This window comes from Tetrao urogallus, assembly GCF_951394365.1.
Source record: "Tetrao urogallus genome assembly, chromosome: 3".
NCBI classification, from domain to species: domain Eukaryota; kingdom Metazoa; phylum Chordata; class Aves; order Galliformes; family Phasianidae; genus Tetrao; species Tetrao urogallus.
This window is the reverse complement of record NC_136815.1, coordinates 62,799,291-62,816,911: the sequence shown is the minus strand read 5'-3', so window position 1 is coordinate 62,816,911 and position 17,621 is coordinate 62,799,291. Positions and strand designations below refer to the sequence as shown.

General features: G+C 36.2%; 1 protein-coding gene across 1 annotated transcript in view; it reads right to left on the bottom strand.

The window, feature by feature from the left end:
• Window positions 1-17,621, bottom strand: part of MOCOS (molybdenum cofactor sulfurase) — a gene marked incomplete at both ends in the record, with an annotated part of 204,884 nt that overhangs the window by 161,837 nt on the left and 25,426 nt on the right. Inside the window, 2 exons of the mRNA XM_079533631.1 lie at window positions 13,539-13,605; window positions 16,245-16,334. Coding sequence (XP_079389757.1) covers window positions 13,539-13,605; window positions 16,245-16,334 — 157 coding nt within the window. The remainder of the gene's footprint in view (window positions 1-13,538; window positions 13,606-16,244; window positions 16,335-17,621) is intronic.

Below are 17,621 nucleotides of genomic sequence, written 5' to 3'. Positions count from 1 at the left end.
TTAAATTACTTGCATAAATAAGCAAATAAATGCCATTAGCATATAATGCCTACAGTGCATACTGTACGTTCAGAAAATTCAGTGGCAGTGCGACTACCAAGATACCCGAGGAATGTCTATTCATTTTCTAATAGGTCTAACAGACCCTAAAACGTTACTTAACATAGTAATAATCTTCTCACAGTTTGCCATGAAGAATTTAAGACTCTCATTTTCTTCTTTGCGTTTTGTCAATAGCTTTACCTTGGTATCATACTTGTACTAGACCAATGCATGGAAGTCCCATACAGTCAAGTATCATCTATTAGAACTCACTCTGACACCATTACAACCTCCTCAGAGCTGTTCTCCATCAAATGATGCCCATAGGGTTGGTCTTTCCTGCCTCAGTTCCACAAGTGCCAGCCCAACCTGAGCATCCACCTAAACTCAGAGCACCAAGTGAGGCCTGTACCAGCAGGACACTAGTCCTGGGGAGACCATACATGCCACACAGCACAGACACCATTATAAGCTGCAGTGACTGGCTGTAGTGGTTCTGACTACCTCACAGCCATGTTGCCTGCAGAAAATTACCCCTTTGCCAAAGCTAGCATAGAACATACAGTGTTTTGCTGGGCTTTCTTTACCTTCTACGCATTTCCAGTCTGAATTTCTTATTAGGGGAAAAACATCTTTCACTGTGGTTATAAAAACAAGTTTACCAACATTTATAATTTGCTGCAATTGAACTTTTCCACAAATCTGCCATTCATAAGTTTCAAATGACTCACAATATGCTTTGCACTTCAAGAATTATATTCTAAGTAACCAAGTCCACACGTGCTCTCTTTTTCTAGCAACCCATGTGTGCTTGAGAGAAATTCTGAATACACTTAAAGTCTTCATTTTACATATTGTATGTAATCAAATTTTTTATTAAACGTTTCCAAGCAATTTGTCTCATTTAAAACACGATGCTAGAAGAGGTAAAGGTCCATTAAGCTGTTAATTGCACACTATAACTCTGATTTCTTGAAAGTTATGTTGAATTTAATTTCTTCATATATTTAATTATGTATTTACCTAATCCTGTGGACATTGCTATTACATTGGTCAGGTATATGATAACAAATCTATACAACCATGCCAGCAGCAAAATTTTCCAGTGTAGAAAGATAGTGCAAAAAAGAAAAGTATTTTTTATTTCCATTTCTTTTGTTTGAGTCTGATATGGGAATTTTCACTGAACAGGTACAAAACACAATTCTACTAATGCAGAAATACAAGTACACCCTAAAGGCAAAGTGCTTCTACTGCAGTAATGACTTAAGTGGTTTGTGAGCTCCAATTCATTGCAAGTAAACCTCAATTGGACTTCAAAATGAAAGTCATTTGAGTGACACCAAAAATGTTATATGCTACTGTTTTTAAATTACTTATAATGAAGGTCAAAAAAATACTTTAGGCTGTAAAAATACATCTGAGCTAACTCCAAATTATATAAGCTACATAAAAGCATTTCCAAAAAGATTGCCACTACTAAGACTCTGAAGTGGTTTGAATACAGGCTTTGGTATGTAAAAAATACCATCAAATCATTTGAATTTGAATAAACTAAATTCAAGAAACAACAACGGTTATGTATATGTATTAGCTAAAACGTATATTAGCTGATTAACCAGACCTTACTTCAAATAACATACATTTGTAAAATAAATTTAATAGCCATCTTTATTTCATTTTGTACTAACTGGAATCATAGCAGGGAAGTTGGAACAAGGTGATCTTATAGGTCCCTTCCAACCCAAACCATTCAGTGGTTCTATGACAATGAAATTAGACAGTGGAAAGCATGAAATATATACTTATTTCTCCCAAAGGCAAAAAAAATTCTCCCATAAGTTACAAAAGCACAGTATCACTTGAACATTATTATTATTAATATTTTTTCAATAAGCTGTACAGATCTCTTCAAAGCTTAGCACATAGGTCACTCTAGAAGTAATGCCTCCTATTTATTTCCTTGGAAGCAACAGCAGATACAAAGAACACAGTAACAGTTTTGATAGTACACTGTAGCTAAGAATTTGCTTCAATTTCCAATTGAGTTATCTCCATTAGCTATACACTTTTGCCAGTGACGAAAAAGAGCCGGCATGCCATGCTCATAAAAATCTGTATCAGCAGAGGTGACCCACTGTTTCACACCAGCTATGATAGCACTGCTGCTAGGAAAATGTTGTCTATGCAGTTCACCTTTCATTGGGCCAAGCGATGGAAGTCAGAAGGTCTCAAGTCTGGACTATACGGTGGGTATGGTAGGACAGACTAGCCAAGATTGGCAGTGTGCTCCAAAGTCTTTAAACTGGTATGGGGTTTGGTGCTATCGTTTTGCAAGAGAAAGGTTGTCTTCCCCTTTGGTCTGACTCCAGACATTTGAGCCTTCAGTTTAGTGTTATGATGTAGTTCTCAGAGTTGATAATTTGTCCGGGTTCCAAGAAATCCAGAAAGATCATCCCTTTCCTACCACTAGAGACAGTGTACATCACCTCACCCATTCAGGCTTGCATCCTGAATTTCTTCTTTGATGAAGATTTCACATCATCACTCCACAGACTGTCATTTTGTCTCTGGCTTGTAGCGGTGACATTACAACTCATCACTGCTAATGATGTGATCAGCCTTCTATTGGCTCAACAGGTCCTGACAAACCTGCATATTGTGCTCCTTCTCTTCTTGTGTGAGCACTTGTTCCAGCATTGCCACCATTGTCTCCAATACACTGAAGCCAATATCCAGCTCCGTACACTGTTCCCTGGCCATAATCTACCAATCTGCATGGATGCTCTGATTAATATGCTCTTCATTTTATGACAGCTATGCATGGTCATCCAGATTGTGGCTTGTCTTTCATGTTGTTGTCGTCACAACTACTGAAATGTACCAGTTACATCCTCACTGTGCTCACTGTTTGGTTTTTAAGTTTTCAGCAAGCATCAAAGAAGGCCAATAGGTGCTATTTTATCTCCATGGAGGAATTCAATGTTACACTTTTGCTTCATACCTCAGATGTCATTTTGTCACACTGCTCTTCTACTACCATCTGTCACACAGCAACAAAATGTAATGGTAGAAAGGTTCAGCCTCTACTGCTATACACCACCACCATCTGCCCCTGACATCATGGACCAACATAATAAGGTGCATTACTTTCAGAGCTGCCATCATAATTAGTGCTGTATATTTATTATGCCTAGTATGAGTCCCTTTGTCTGGGGGAATCTTTTCTCTAAAGCACAAGATCTGACCACAGGAAAATCTTTACCCATCTGATTTTTCAGTAGCTCTTTTTCCAAGCAAAAATTTTTGGCCAGTCCCTTCCCATTTTGGAAGGTTTTTTTGACAGCTCTCAAGTGGCAGGTATGCTTCATTGTGTACAGCAACATATTTCACCGCACTTTTCACATGGGACAACTACAACCAAGAAAGACCAGAATACACAGGCTTTAGCCTTTCTCTTAATGCTTGTGGTAACAGTTCTGACTATGATGCAGTACAAATATGAAAATTATCTTCGCTCTTTTTCCACACAACAGAAGAAATACCAGAAAAAAAATAAATTAGAGGAATCTCAAATTTACAGAAGACAAGATCATAAGTGTTTTGTTAAGTATAAACAGCCTTGAAACATATCAGCACTATCTTCAAAACTACAATAGCTGTTCAGGGCCCGAGACTTCAGATTAAGAGAATTAAATTTCCAAAACTCAGTGGAGTGTGTGCTTATTTAATTAAAAGCAGACAGAATTTCATTTGCACTTCATTGTTAAGAATACCACCTATTATATATCACAATTTGGCACTGCAGCTTAACTCCAATTTGTACTAAAAGCATACTTCATCAAGCTCATTTTGAAGTTCATTATATACATTAAACGTCAGTACTATTTGCTATAGCAATCTCATCCCATTTGGATGTTTAAACAGGCAAACACAGAAAAACTTGGAGAAGTACCCAAATGGTAAAAGCTTTTCCAGATGAAGTCTTCTGCATTTGACAGGCAACTGTGAGCTGAACTACGTAGCCTTGATTTTAGATTTTTACAAGTATGGCTAAAGGTGTTAAAAGCCACAGAGTTTTCTTGCTTATATCTGTGCCTCTAAAATACCTGCATTTTTTTTTTTATTTATAATTTTCCCATCACAAATGAAGCAGCATATTATACTTTTTAACATAATTTTATAATTTTTATAATTACTGGAATATCTCACAGAACAAGAAAGGGGATTGACCTTAGCAATGGATTTCTCACTGGTTAGATAGAAATCCACCCTTCTATACCACCTCCTAACCACACAAGTGGCATAGAACTTGGTCTGTAAGATACGTAAACGTCAAACATTTTGTTTATCCAAGAAATAAAGAGGGAGACCTAAAGGGAAACAACAGCATCTCACTTACCAAGATGGCCATTTAAGATAGCTTTAAAGTGCTACTAGAAAATCAGGAGCAAAGCCTTCCTACTTTCTTCTGACCAACTGTCAGCCAGGTGGAAAGGAGAAATAGATCACATTAATTCCCTTGTAAGGAGAAAAGATACATAATATTCCAAAGATCACTTTTACCATGAATTTTGAAAGACTTTCCAAATATGATTCTTTATTTGAAATCTCCTTACCACAGGTATTGTGCAAAATGTGTAGTGAAAAACTAAACACCTCAAAAAAGATAGAGAAATGAAAAGAGGCATAAGAATGGCTAAGAAAAGCCTGAGTGCTGAAAAGCTCTTTTATGTACTGTTGAGGGTGAACACCGTATTAATTACAAACCCAGGTAGCTTACACAAAAGCCCAAAAATGCAGAATTTAACCCTCTAAATTATCTCACAATCCAAAGCTTTGAGAGAAATTATGAAGTGTCTACAACATTTTATTGAGCTTGCACTAACAGTACTAATGATACAGTTTCCTCCTGTTTTGACACATTGCAAATATACTAATAAAACCCACCAATTCCACCTAGATTCACTAGAAATTATTCACCTTAACAAAGAATTTTGTTCCAACCCTTGCTTCAGTTATCTTACATATTTCCATTTATTAATGCAGCTCATGCTGCTTCTTAAAGCATCTTTTATTTCCAAGGACATTAATCTTTGCTTACAGCCTTCATAACAGAAACAAAGTTTAAAACAGATGAAAAAACTTCAATAGATGAAATAGGCAGACTAACAAAAGTAAGAATAAATACAGTTAGAAGGATCTCAATAATTCCAGTGTATATTACAAAGCTCTGAGTTTAGGCCCTCATTTGCTGCATGTTTTCAAACTACTAGTGAAAGCCAGCACATTTAATTTCAAACAACTAAAAGCTGAAAGTGATCATGTTAATGAAATAATTTCCTCTTTTTCAAATCATTATACTTTCCCACAAAATATCTATCTGTACAGAAATTTCAGCCGTTCATTTTGGCTCCATTAATAACAGTATCAATCAGTTTAGAAATCACATTATCACTTTCAAACTAGCATGAAATTTCAAAACAAAAACACAAGGAGAAATCAGCTTCCAACAAACGTATCACATTCTAGAAGAATCCCCACAAAGACGTTCTTCCTTTCATCCTGAAAATCCATTGTGTCTGTTAGTTTCCTCTAATCCATTTGAAATGCCTGGGCAATTTCCCTGTCTTTACAATACTTTCTGACTTCTCCTAGCACCCAGAACATTTCATCAAGTTATATCCCCATTTACACAATTTTTTATTCTTCTTCAATTACCAAACCTTTGTTTACTATACTGTAGGACTTGTTGTAAGGATTCTACACTATTCCTGCTATGCATTTCTGAAAAAGGAAGGCAACCCAGAACAAGCTCAGAAACAGGGTTAGTGGAGTTTGGGGTGGAGGATAAAGGAAACACCTCAGAAGAACTGCTGAGCCTGTTCAGTCTATGAAAACAAGAGAATGGGTAAGGACTCACTCTACTTAAACACCTCAGAAAGTGTTAACAGAAGACCTCAAAAAAAACCAGAAATTTTTGGCACCGCAACATATCATCACTGCTTTCTCTCACAGCAGTGGAAGAATTTTCCAGGTCTCCCATTTGGGAAAATGAGAAAACTCTTAACCAGATGAAGATTACCCTGTAGTAGCTGAAGACTAAAGCATAAAAATCCTGAAGGTGATGTACATTTCCATACTCTTGAACTGACCAGCTGGGAATGCACATTTGGATCCAGCTTTCCTGAAGTCTGGCACCCTAAAATCCTTACTGGGCCCTCACATTCCCATTGCATCCCTGCTTGGAGTAAGGCAGTCAGCTTGTACGACATCATTATCCCTCACTGGTCTCTGCCCTCCTGCACTCCTATTCTGCTCATCCTGTTCCTTCTGCTCAGCAGAGCTACTGCATTAGATCCGCCAGTTATGCATTCTCTAGTATTCAACACATTGCTCTACCTACATGCCTTTTACCACAGAAAGGTTCAAATTTTAACCAGGACAGAAATGCCCACAGTAACAAGCCATTACACACTTAATGAAGACAGCTGGCTGGAATCCGCCCATGCCCAAGTGGGTTCTCAGTGCCACACAGAGGAAAAGAGATAACAACCAATAACATACATAGGAGATTAACTGCAAATTTCAGCAAGACATCAGGTTGCAGAGGGCAGCAAAAAAGAAAAAGCAGCTTTAGAACTACAGCCTCTAGTGTGGGTGCTGTAAATAACCTGCTCATTAGAGAAAGCAAGAGCTATAGGCATGTGATTGTCTGGCAAGGCAAATGTATTTCCAGTGCCTGTAAACAAACTGGATGAGCTACAGACAGTCTGGAACAATGCATAAAAGCTAATAGCATTATTAGAGATGAGGAGAAGGCTGTAGTTATATTTGATGTCACAGTGACAGAAGATAGTTCTCAGTCTGTATAACAACTGAGATTAAAAACTGTAATGAAATCATTGAAACACTGCAGTCACCTGCCCAATTTTTTTTTTTTTTTTACCACCCTTTGCAGATCATAGCTGCTGCTACAGAAAAAACACAATAAAAACTTCCTGAATATATCACTGCCTTAAAAAGATCAGATCTATATACATATGAAAATGCAAACAATACACCATGAACAAGCTTGACTTGGTAATAAAAAAAAATAAGCAACACTTTTAGCTATTGCCTTTGGTGAACTTCATACTAAAACTATTTCAGTGGGTATCAGAGTTCAAAGTACTAAAAAGTCAAGACAGGATCATGAAGTATGTGCAACAAACAGTACCAAAAAGCTGAGGAAACTGAACAGTAAATAGAGTCAGAATTCACATTTTTGGATAGGGACTCAATATGCAGAAAGTGACTTTTTTCCAGGACTGAAGTCTGCTAGTTAAAAATGCAGGACGATATGGCTCGGGTAGCAAATATGAGTGCAAAACATACAAGCTTTCAAGAAAGTGATACCAGGAATTTCAGATTCACTGAGGCACAGATGCCATCAGGGGAACCCTCAGGAACACTATAGCATCTCTTCAACAGCTTAATTATATCAGCAGATGAAGTATTTAGATTGCTTTACAAGTGAAATGAAAAAGATTCTAAATTGAGCACAGTATTCAATTTGCTAACTTCACAGAAAAATCCTGAAACTCTGTAAAAAAGGTGTGGTAATAAATTACCTCTGTGCTTCTAAAAAAAATACATGGATTGTCTTTCCCACAGTGATGGTGTTACGGGTAACATAAACAGCATAGGTTAAGCTTTTCAGAGATCCAATTACCAGTTTTCTTGGTAAAGTATCACTGATAATTGGAAAATTGAAAGTGTCTGCGGTCTTCAAGAAAGTTGACAAAAAACAGCTGAGTTTTGGACAATATCCATAATTCAAGATGACACTCAAGATTTCTCAACTCAACTGACTTGAAGCAAATGGCACAGCTCTTTAATGCTACATAATAATATATGAATAAAAACAGAAATCCAGTTTTTTTTGGTCTCCCACAAGCATTATTTAGAATACAAATGACCATCTAGACCAGTAAGGAAGTTGTCAGATTCCCTAAGAGCTGATAAAGAGTAATTAAAACTGTTAGGGGTCCAACAGCTAGGCAGGGCTATGATACTACTCCCTTAACAGCTACAGGAACACGTTACCAAAAAAGTCACAGAAAGGTGTCTCACTGAAGTTTTGAGGATGCAATTGAAGATCCAGAACAGGGAAGAATATCACTGTTTTCAATTTCTTCTACAAGGCTAAGGAGGAAAAAATCTTCCATGTCATTTTTAAAAGAGACAAGAAGATGAATAGAAAAATGGAATTTGTACTGAGGAAATGTCACTATTTTTAACAATGTGCCTCATTCCAGTTGAAACATCTCATTTGGTGGCACAGGTTCCCTCTAGCAGGAGCCATCAGGTCAGTGCCAGAAGAGCAGACTGAACATGCAGCTAGGCTTTATGAATTTATAGAACATGAATAAACATGGTGGCCTGGGTCCAAGTAAGCCTGTATCATTCCCTACACTCTGAGCGTTCTTTAGAAAGCAATGGAACTTATTCTCCATTGCTTCTTTATCACAGCCACACTATAAAAGCAGGTTCTTCAGGTTTCCTTTTCTCTGAATATAGAAGAAAAATAAAGGTCATACCCACCTTTCTTCAAATCTCTGCAAAACACACTCTAACCACTCCTAGAAATTAAACTCTGGATTGCCCAAGGTTAGCTAATAAATTGTGTGTTCATACTCTAGCAATCTTGACCTCCAGATTTTAATTCTTTTTACTGAAGCATTTCTTTTTCCTTTCAATAAATGAAACACTCCAGATTTGTCTGTCTACAACCCAGAGAGCATCACCGTGAACGTACAAATATTATTCACTGCTATCTCATCACAAAGGTATAAAGCTGACGTGCAGAAGACTAAGATGATATTAACACATTCCTTTCTAAAGCTTCAGCACATCAAAGTAACCGATAATGAATTAATAAAAATAGAAATGAAAGTCCATCAGCAAAGTTACAAAGCAGACAGATTTCACTGTTTTTTGAACTCATTCTAAAGAAAAAGTATGTCTGAATGCTTTTCACTACCTGCATAAGACTACAGAGAGTAAAACCACAAAAAGTAATAACAGATCAACTCCCAAAAAACCTTGTTTATAAAATTGAGATTTTTATTTTATGCTTACTACTCATTTGATTATCTTTTTTCTTTTAGTACTGCAAACTAAAACGTAAGTTCCCACAGTTGCATAAAAGGACAGGTGTTATCAAATGAAAAACGAGAAAGCATCTGTACTAAAGTTCTTGATGGGCTGCTGCTCAGCACGTAAGAGAGCACAGAATCAGGTACTGCTCGTGCCCCAGATCAGTGTGGGCACACTGGGATCATTCCATGGCACTGCTATGTAAAATCATTACATGGACCATCACAAAGATGATCACCTCTCTTGCCTATTCTGCGCTTTCAAGAAAAACTATTCATTATTCATAATTGTCTTCTCATGGTACTTCCATTCACCATACAGAGCCATTCTCAGGAGCAGCCTTCCCACTTATCTTCACTGGCTGTGACATTTCAGACTTGTCCTACAGCTGAACAGCTGGGCCAGAAAAAGCAGCATTTGCATGTGGCAGTATAAAATAAGCACGTAAAAGGGCTGAACACCACCCCAGTTTTGAAAGGTGGTTTCCAAGTGAATAGGTGTCATTAAAGAGGAGAGCATGCAGAGCTCATATGTCACTCACCCATATGGTCTCCAGCTGATGACCTTTACAAAGAACAAATCAATACTAAGCAGATCCTGCATCTACTATTTCTTACTGTGTATGAAAGGTCAAGCAATTTTCATGTATGTATCAGATCTAACATTCCTTTTCCAGACATTGAAGTGTTTAAGCAAGGAAATAACCAAAGAATGCTTATTTCTCACATATCACTGCTTCAGAACATCTGATAATTTAAAAAGAGAGTTAGACCTCATTTGAGGGACAAACTATGAGATTCACAGAAGGAATGTAAAGCCTTGCTTTGCTATCATGAAATGATCTCTAAAAATACACTATAGATTAAATTTTTAACAGGGTTAATAAGACTGCTTCCTCAGCAGGATTCAGTACTACCTACATGTTTTATGCTGAAGTAATTTTGAAAAATATTAAGCTTTAAGCTGTTTACATTTATTTTAAGCAGCATGTCTGCTGTACCTTTTTTCATATGTACATGCAGGCCACAAAGATTATTCTCCTCTTACTATCTCCTTTAGATGGCATAGTTTGAGAGAGGCTTCTATAGAAAGTGATGATTTGGTTCTATACTTAAACATGATCCCATTTAGTTCAATGCCAAATCCTTTTAGCTTCAGTGAGAAAATTCTGTAACACACATTTCCATAGTTTAGGAGACTCCTGATGCAGAAACTAAGCTGAAATTTGAGGGCTTTTTACCCCTCTTACATTTCAATTCCCAAAGTAAGCTGAAGTTTAATGTATCTCAGTACCTGAAGTTCAAGTACAAACATCAAAACTCTACTAAATTCAACAACACTGTTTGAATGAAAAAGGTACCCCGTTGGGTATTTTAAATGCACCCCAAATGTAACACTAGAACATCATTCTGGCTCTGGTTAGAACACAACACTGAACTATTCGATACTGCAAGTATAAGATCTACAAGGACAATGTTTTAAAATATTCAGAAAGCTAGTATTTTAAAATGCTTGCATATGGGAAAAAGGATATCTAATACTCTAATGAATTTCTGAGTTGCATTATCTGCAGCATCGTGAGAAAATATTGCCACTCACATACTGTAGCCATACGGATTGGAGCAATGGCACATCCAAACTTCCGTAAGCAAGGTCATAAAAAGGGTCTATAATTTTTTTATGCCTACATTTAATACTTTTAAGAAAGGTTTATTACAGCTCTTGCTTCCTCTTCTCAACTTCATTCATGATTAATATAAAGATTCGCACAACATTAAAAATCTCTCCACAGTTCATTTCAGAAGAGAAGCAATGCTTTTGTGAATAGAGTTACTTTTGATTGTTCTTGTTGTACTTGAGTTGGTAAGCCAATTTGATTATTTTAATCTGGTAAATCATAGAAAACATACATTAGCTCTAATATTTAATTATTTACATTATTTTAATGCAAATCTGTATTCTAACAGTGCTTTCTGCCAGTCAAACAAGTACCAAAGCAAAACCAAATAATAGTTTTATATGGAGGAAAAGTGTACATTGCCAGATTAGGAATGTTTATGCCAATGCTGTAACCAGCAACATCAACAAATACAAATTAGCAACTAAGTTTTGTATTCATCTTAAAGATTTATTACAAGGATTGGACTAGATGTTCTTTAAAAGGTCCATTCCAACTCAAAACATCCTATTATTCCATACCTGATTACTTGCCCGTGGCATCTCATCAGCAAACCAAATTAAAAAATTAGAAAAAATAATCATAAGGTCACAGGAGTTGATCACAAATAGAAGTTACACTTCTGGCTGTTGCCATGCACCAAAAGCAGAACTATAAGGAAGTGAATTGTTTTCAGGTATCTGAAATTACCCACAGAATTATTGTTTCATCGAGGAAATCTAGCCTGTGAGCTCTGATATAGGACAAAACTGCCTGCCTCCCTTTTGTCATACTGCTTCTTTTGACTAGCTGCAAGAGCATGGAAGCATAGATATTTAATATTCTTTTATTGGCTTTTAGATAACTGACATACTGACAGGTTCTAAGGCATTTTCTTTCCAAATTTTTACAACTTTACAACTGTGTCTTTTTTTATGATTATGCTTTTAAAACTTTTATTGGGGAATAATTGCAGAATATCTACAGGACTAGCTGGCAAATTACATTTGCAAGACTGGAAATGTTCATTTGGATGCAGAGTGCTCCTCATTCATTTACTTATTTTCAGGAGAAAAAAGTGAAAACACTGGTATGCTTATGGCATCTTCCATGCAGCTGTTATAAAAGTCACTTAAAAAAATAGGATCCAAAATAAAATAAGCTGAAGCTGCTGGCTTTCTGTAAGAAATCTATGTTCTTTCTTAAATAAATCTTAAATATACGGAAAAGGTCTATTTCTTTGTACCTTGTCCATGAAGTGCATACAGTATTATAGAAGTTATTCCAGAAACAGCTACAAAGAACACTTTCTATTGTACCTTCATAAGAAAAATGATTCAATGGCAACACTGGAATATTACAGTAAATTAAAACCACAAGTTGAACACTGCATGTGATCACACAGGCAAGCTCAGCAGACTGTGGGACTGTAGGTACTGCTGTACATGGTCCTAAGCATCTGATGTTGAAGACAGCCCTTCCTCATAGATTCTATTTCACTTAGGCTTGTGTTAACAGATTGTCTTATCCTGCTCGGCATAAGACAGAGTTGGGAAAAAGGAAAGAATACTTTTTCAGAACACTTAGGGGGGGGAAAAAAAAGAAAAAAAAAAAAGAGGAGAAAGTTTATACCCAGCACCATCACGCAGCTAAAAATCTCATGGTTTTGTTTGCTTTTTTTTTTGTTTGTTTTTTGTTTGTTTGTTTTCTTTTTTTTTTCCCCCTTCTTTTTACACCCTTATAAAAGGGCACTCAGAAAAGGCAAAAAGATGTAAAGCAGATTTTTTTCATTCTAACTCCAAGCACTACACTGCTATAGTTCCACTGCTATTGATCTGAATTCTGTAATGTGTTTCGGAGAAAGGTTTGCTTTCAAGATGATGATAATAAAGGAATCTGTGACATTTCTCACCCTGTGCAAAGAGTGCCATTAAAAGCAGGCCAATCAACTCTGGTCGAAGCATGCATATCTAGCAATGAAGACATTTTATAAAATAGCAAGAGGCACGTAAAAAACCCTTAAGATGTTAAACTAAGTACCTACATTGTGTACTTCTTCACTTTATGCAAACCAAAGGCAAAAAACAGCTTTCAGTGCGCTTTATTCTGAACTCGTGCAAGGACAGTTTTTTTTTTAGAGATTCAGTTCCTTCTTGCCATGATGCTCAACTGTATTTTATTTGTCTTTTTGAACTAAGTGACAATAAACAAACTTTAAAAGCTATTATCTCAGTAGAAGTATCTGTTGCACAAGTATGTATGCCTTTATTACTCTTTCTGTGAAGAACATACTTTTTTTTTTTTTAATAAACTACTCCAAACCACTACACTTTAAATAAAGCCATCTGAATTTCAGCAAAGTCTTTGCACTCATTCCACTTTACTATCTACTTTACCATCTTATTAATATTCACATTTTAAATTCTAAATTCTAGATCTTAATTAAAATTGTAGACTTACATTACAGCGCTAATTTAATAACAGGAATTGGAGAATTGGGACAACTGGGAGAAGAAGAAATAGATTGTCTCAGACTGCATTCAACATTTGACTGCCTGAGTGCAAGGTATTCTCTGTAGATGCGACAGACAAACCTCAGAAAATGGCATCACATCAAAATGATCCAAACAGCACAGGCCTAAACAAAATGAAAAATATCAAGTGCATCACACAACGTCTGAAAGAAAGATTATTCTACCTGTATCGGACATGCTCGATTGTGTCGTATGTCAGTTTGCTGCTGATATTCTGACTATGAGGGTTGCCTAGGAGACAATGGAGAAATAGACGTTAATCATAAATCACAACATAGGTACTAGTTTTTTTTTCTTTTAACAAAGTATTACACCAAGCCAGCCTGAAAAAATGACCAAGAAAGATTTAATATTTACTTTGCAGGCAATGCCCTGAAGCTCCTTGGAACAGTTAGTCAAAACATATAACTAAAGAAAGCAATTATGACAGACCTTGAAACTTCAACTGTATCTGTTACTAGTACTTAGGCAGTTCCCTTAACAAAAATACAACTGCATCTGTACAAATAGGTTAGCAAAAAAAAAAAAAAGCAGAGACAGAATGCACATTAATAAATACATTCAGGGACTAAGACATAGTTAACAGACATCATATGGAGGTAGCAGACATTCATTACTGGACACCACTTATGCTCCTATTGCTCATGAAAATAAAAATTTCACTGCAACATCAGTGGCCACCTTAGTACAGCTCAGAACAGACAGATGTTAACAATTAAAACAGTACCTAAGAAGGGCATAAATTTATCTCCTTGAGCAAAATAAGCTAAACCAACATCCACAGATGAACAACACGCTTTCCTTTCAATAAATCCTTAGGAAAACACATAAGCATTTTTGAAAGAGAACAAGAAAAAAGTTACCAATTAATACACTATTCAGTAATTTACAATAAAATCTATTTATTTTAAAATTTCAAAATCAGTGAAGGTGTTACAAAGCATGTTGAGTGAAAGCATTAAAAAGAATAATAACGTTGAGGTACTACATCTAAGGTTTGAGCTCTGATTTTTTATTTTTATTTTTTACGTCTGATGTTGCATTTCTGTAATTTCCAATTCAAATATTCTCAATTTAGAAGTGAGAATCTCTTTTACTTACATCCCTTCCTCTCATTTACACATACAGTATCTTAAACGTAGTTCTTTAGGCCTGCAGATTTTCACCAAGAAAATAAAAAAGGGCAAGCTAAATTTCCCCTTCACACCTATTCACACCTGTGTCCATCAAATAAACTCATACAACAGTTACTGCCCTTAGAGTAGCAGAGATAAGTGAGGAAAAAAAAAATTTCACCAGGCTAGGGATTACATTATCATTTTAAATTAAAGCAGCGTCAAACATGGAATTTGTTCTCACATAGCATTATAGGTACTGTGAAAATCTGGCAGCACTACTATTTCTGTTCATGACCACTCAATTGATTCACAGATTTAATTTTTTCTGCCACAGATGGCACTTCTAATTAGAAGGGCCAAGCCCAAATTTGTTTGAAGTAACTAAGATCAGAGTGCATATGTTTCACTTCACAATGGCTGCAGTGACAGAACATTAATTTTAATATCACTGACATTCACTACCATAAGAGATTTTGTACGTAATCAAATCAGTGCATCCTTTTGTAACTCCAAAAAAAACAAAAAGGCTACCCTTATTAAGAATAACATCTAGTTCATAGAAGAACTTAAATTCATATCAGATCCGGGACTTGTCAACATTCAGAAAACAAGAGGGGAAAACGCTACAGACAATGTCGCATGACATGAAGTTTTGCCAAAACTTCTCCTTGGCTTATCACCCAGGTGATAAGCACATGCTGGTGCTTTAATGAACACAGTTCTCTTTTGAAGAGTGATATCTAGTTCCCAGATGAGGAAACACTTTGCTCAATGGATCAGGGAGCAAAAGGAGTACATAAAACCAGAAAAAAGGACATCTAGCCCACAGATATTAACACACAATAAGAAATTTTGATGACTTCAGATGGACTACTAATAGCATATATAGGTAATACTGCAAAGCATTTTTTTTTTCTCTTGGATGAGTCTCTTCTAACATAAACTGTGTCTCACCATAACAATAACTTCCAAACAAAGGATGTTGTCTTTGTTTAAAAGCACAAGCAGCATGGGGTTCTCAGAGATGATAATGTCCTGAAGAGACTGAAGAATTTAAGTAGAAGATCTGGGGAAGAAATAATACTAGGTAGCACTATACTGCCATAAAGCCTTAATAACTACATCTCCGTCCAGATACTGTGCAATTACAAACACATCAAATTCACATTCCTTTTCTAAGTACCAAACTGCAGCGGACCAGAAGAGGCAGAGAATAGGTGCTAAACCTAACTCCACTCTATGTTAAGCTTTCTTTCAAACAAAATGCTTATGATGGACCACAGTCACAACAGTGAAGGGTCTACATAACCTAGTCCCACACAACTGCTCTGTACTTCTCTTGTTTTCATACTATCCACCATCTACTGCCAATTTCTGGCTGTCTGTAGGCTGGCTTCCCTCACTACGTGCAAAAAGAGCAGCAGCTACCTTTCAGTAACAACCTCATGCTTAGGTCCCTTTGTCCACATATTAAAAAGGGCAAGATTCACAAGGGTGAAAGCAGCCCTGGACAACGGCAGGAGAGCAGTTCCCATTTGTCTGCATCCCACCACAAAGACATGTCCTCAGCCACTAAAAAGCCAAGCAAGGGAGATCTAAAGAGATGTGACCTCTCCGTAAAATCACTGGTCTTCCAACTGCTCTATAGCAGTGTGAAAAACCTATCTTCCAACAACTCAGCAGGCCTAGTTTTGAACTACTTAGGTGAAAAGAATAATGAGAAGAATAATGGAAACGTTGATTCATACTTACTATAAACATTGTTTCTGAGGTCATCTGTAAAAGCTGTAAGTAGACTTTCAGGGAAAAGTGTGGAACCTGCGTGGTCAAGGTAAGTCATCCCTAAAACAAACAAAAAGATCAAATTCAATGTTTTTTCTTAAATACTTAATTCTAATTTCTCATATACAAGTAAGGTACATTATACAAGGATCCACACTGAAGAACACAACACAAAAAGTTGTTCCCCCTAAAGTTCCTAGTGTATGACAGCTCTCTGACTGACTCAGAAGTCCACCCAGATTTTGAAAAACGGTTCTCAAATATGTTCTAATAAACCAGGCAACACTCACACTGAGGCATCTTCCATTCACCAGCACAGTTTAAAAAAAGCGATACAATAGAAACCCGGTGTTTTGATTGCATCTTTATAATTTTTAACTAGAAAGCAAAATACTGGAAGAGATCCTTTTCTTCCAAGTTCATATTACACATTGTTTGAAAAGTTCCACCTGTAGAAGACTGCACAAGCTACTGCCTTGAGCCACAGTACCTTGGCACTTCTAGACACTGTTATTATTCTTATCTCAATAATTACTACAAGTATCAACAAAAACAGTGAGTTGTTGAGTCTGCCAAAGAGTAGGCGACAACCATGTTAACTGGCATGGCCTGAATCATTCTTGAAGCCCAAAGTTTAAGTTTTAATGCATTTAAATATTCCTTGCCAGTCTGCTGCACTTAACGTTCCATTCATTTTTAAAATTCCTTTTTATATTTTTCAGTTATTGCAAAACTTTTAAATAAAAGCTTCTTGGAAAGGGAGGCTTTCTCGTGTTTGACCATTTTAGATTTCTTAATCTTTAGCAATTATTCTTCCATTTCTCCAGTGTGTTGCATGTCCTTTATTAGTTTTTTCATTTCACTTACCTTAAGTATTTCAACCTATTTCAAATTTTAATAATGATGAATATGATTAAGATTAGAATTTAATAAGTATTTTAAAAGCCTTTCCTTTCCACAGGGATTTAAAAGTTAAGCTCAAAGAGTTAAGCTTTAAATGAGAAGTCCTGACACTTGGAAATACATATAATTATAAATTACGTTGCTGTAGCAGTGATTCAGTGGGTGAAGCTGTGAGACCAGTAATGACAAAACCAGTCTGGACACCCATCCCTTCTTTTATTTTATGAGTCCTCCACTGCCTCAAGAATTCCCCATTTATAGTGCCTGGTTAAAAGCAGATTTTCTTTTTTTTAATGAGTTGAAGTTAATCAAAGAAAAGTGTTTTGAGGTGCTTAGAGTGGAAGAGGATGGAAAAATACTAGACTGATTTATTATATGTACCATCTTTCTGGTTTTTTTTTTTTTTTTTTTAAATCATAACAAGGACTAAAAAGCAGTATGAAA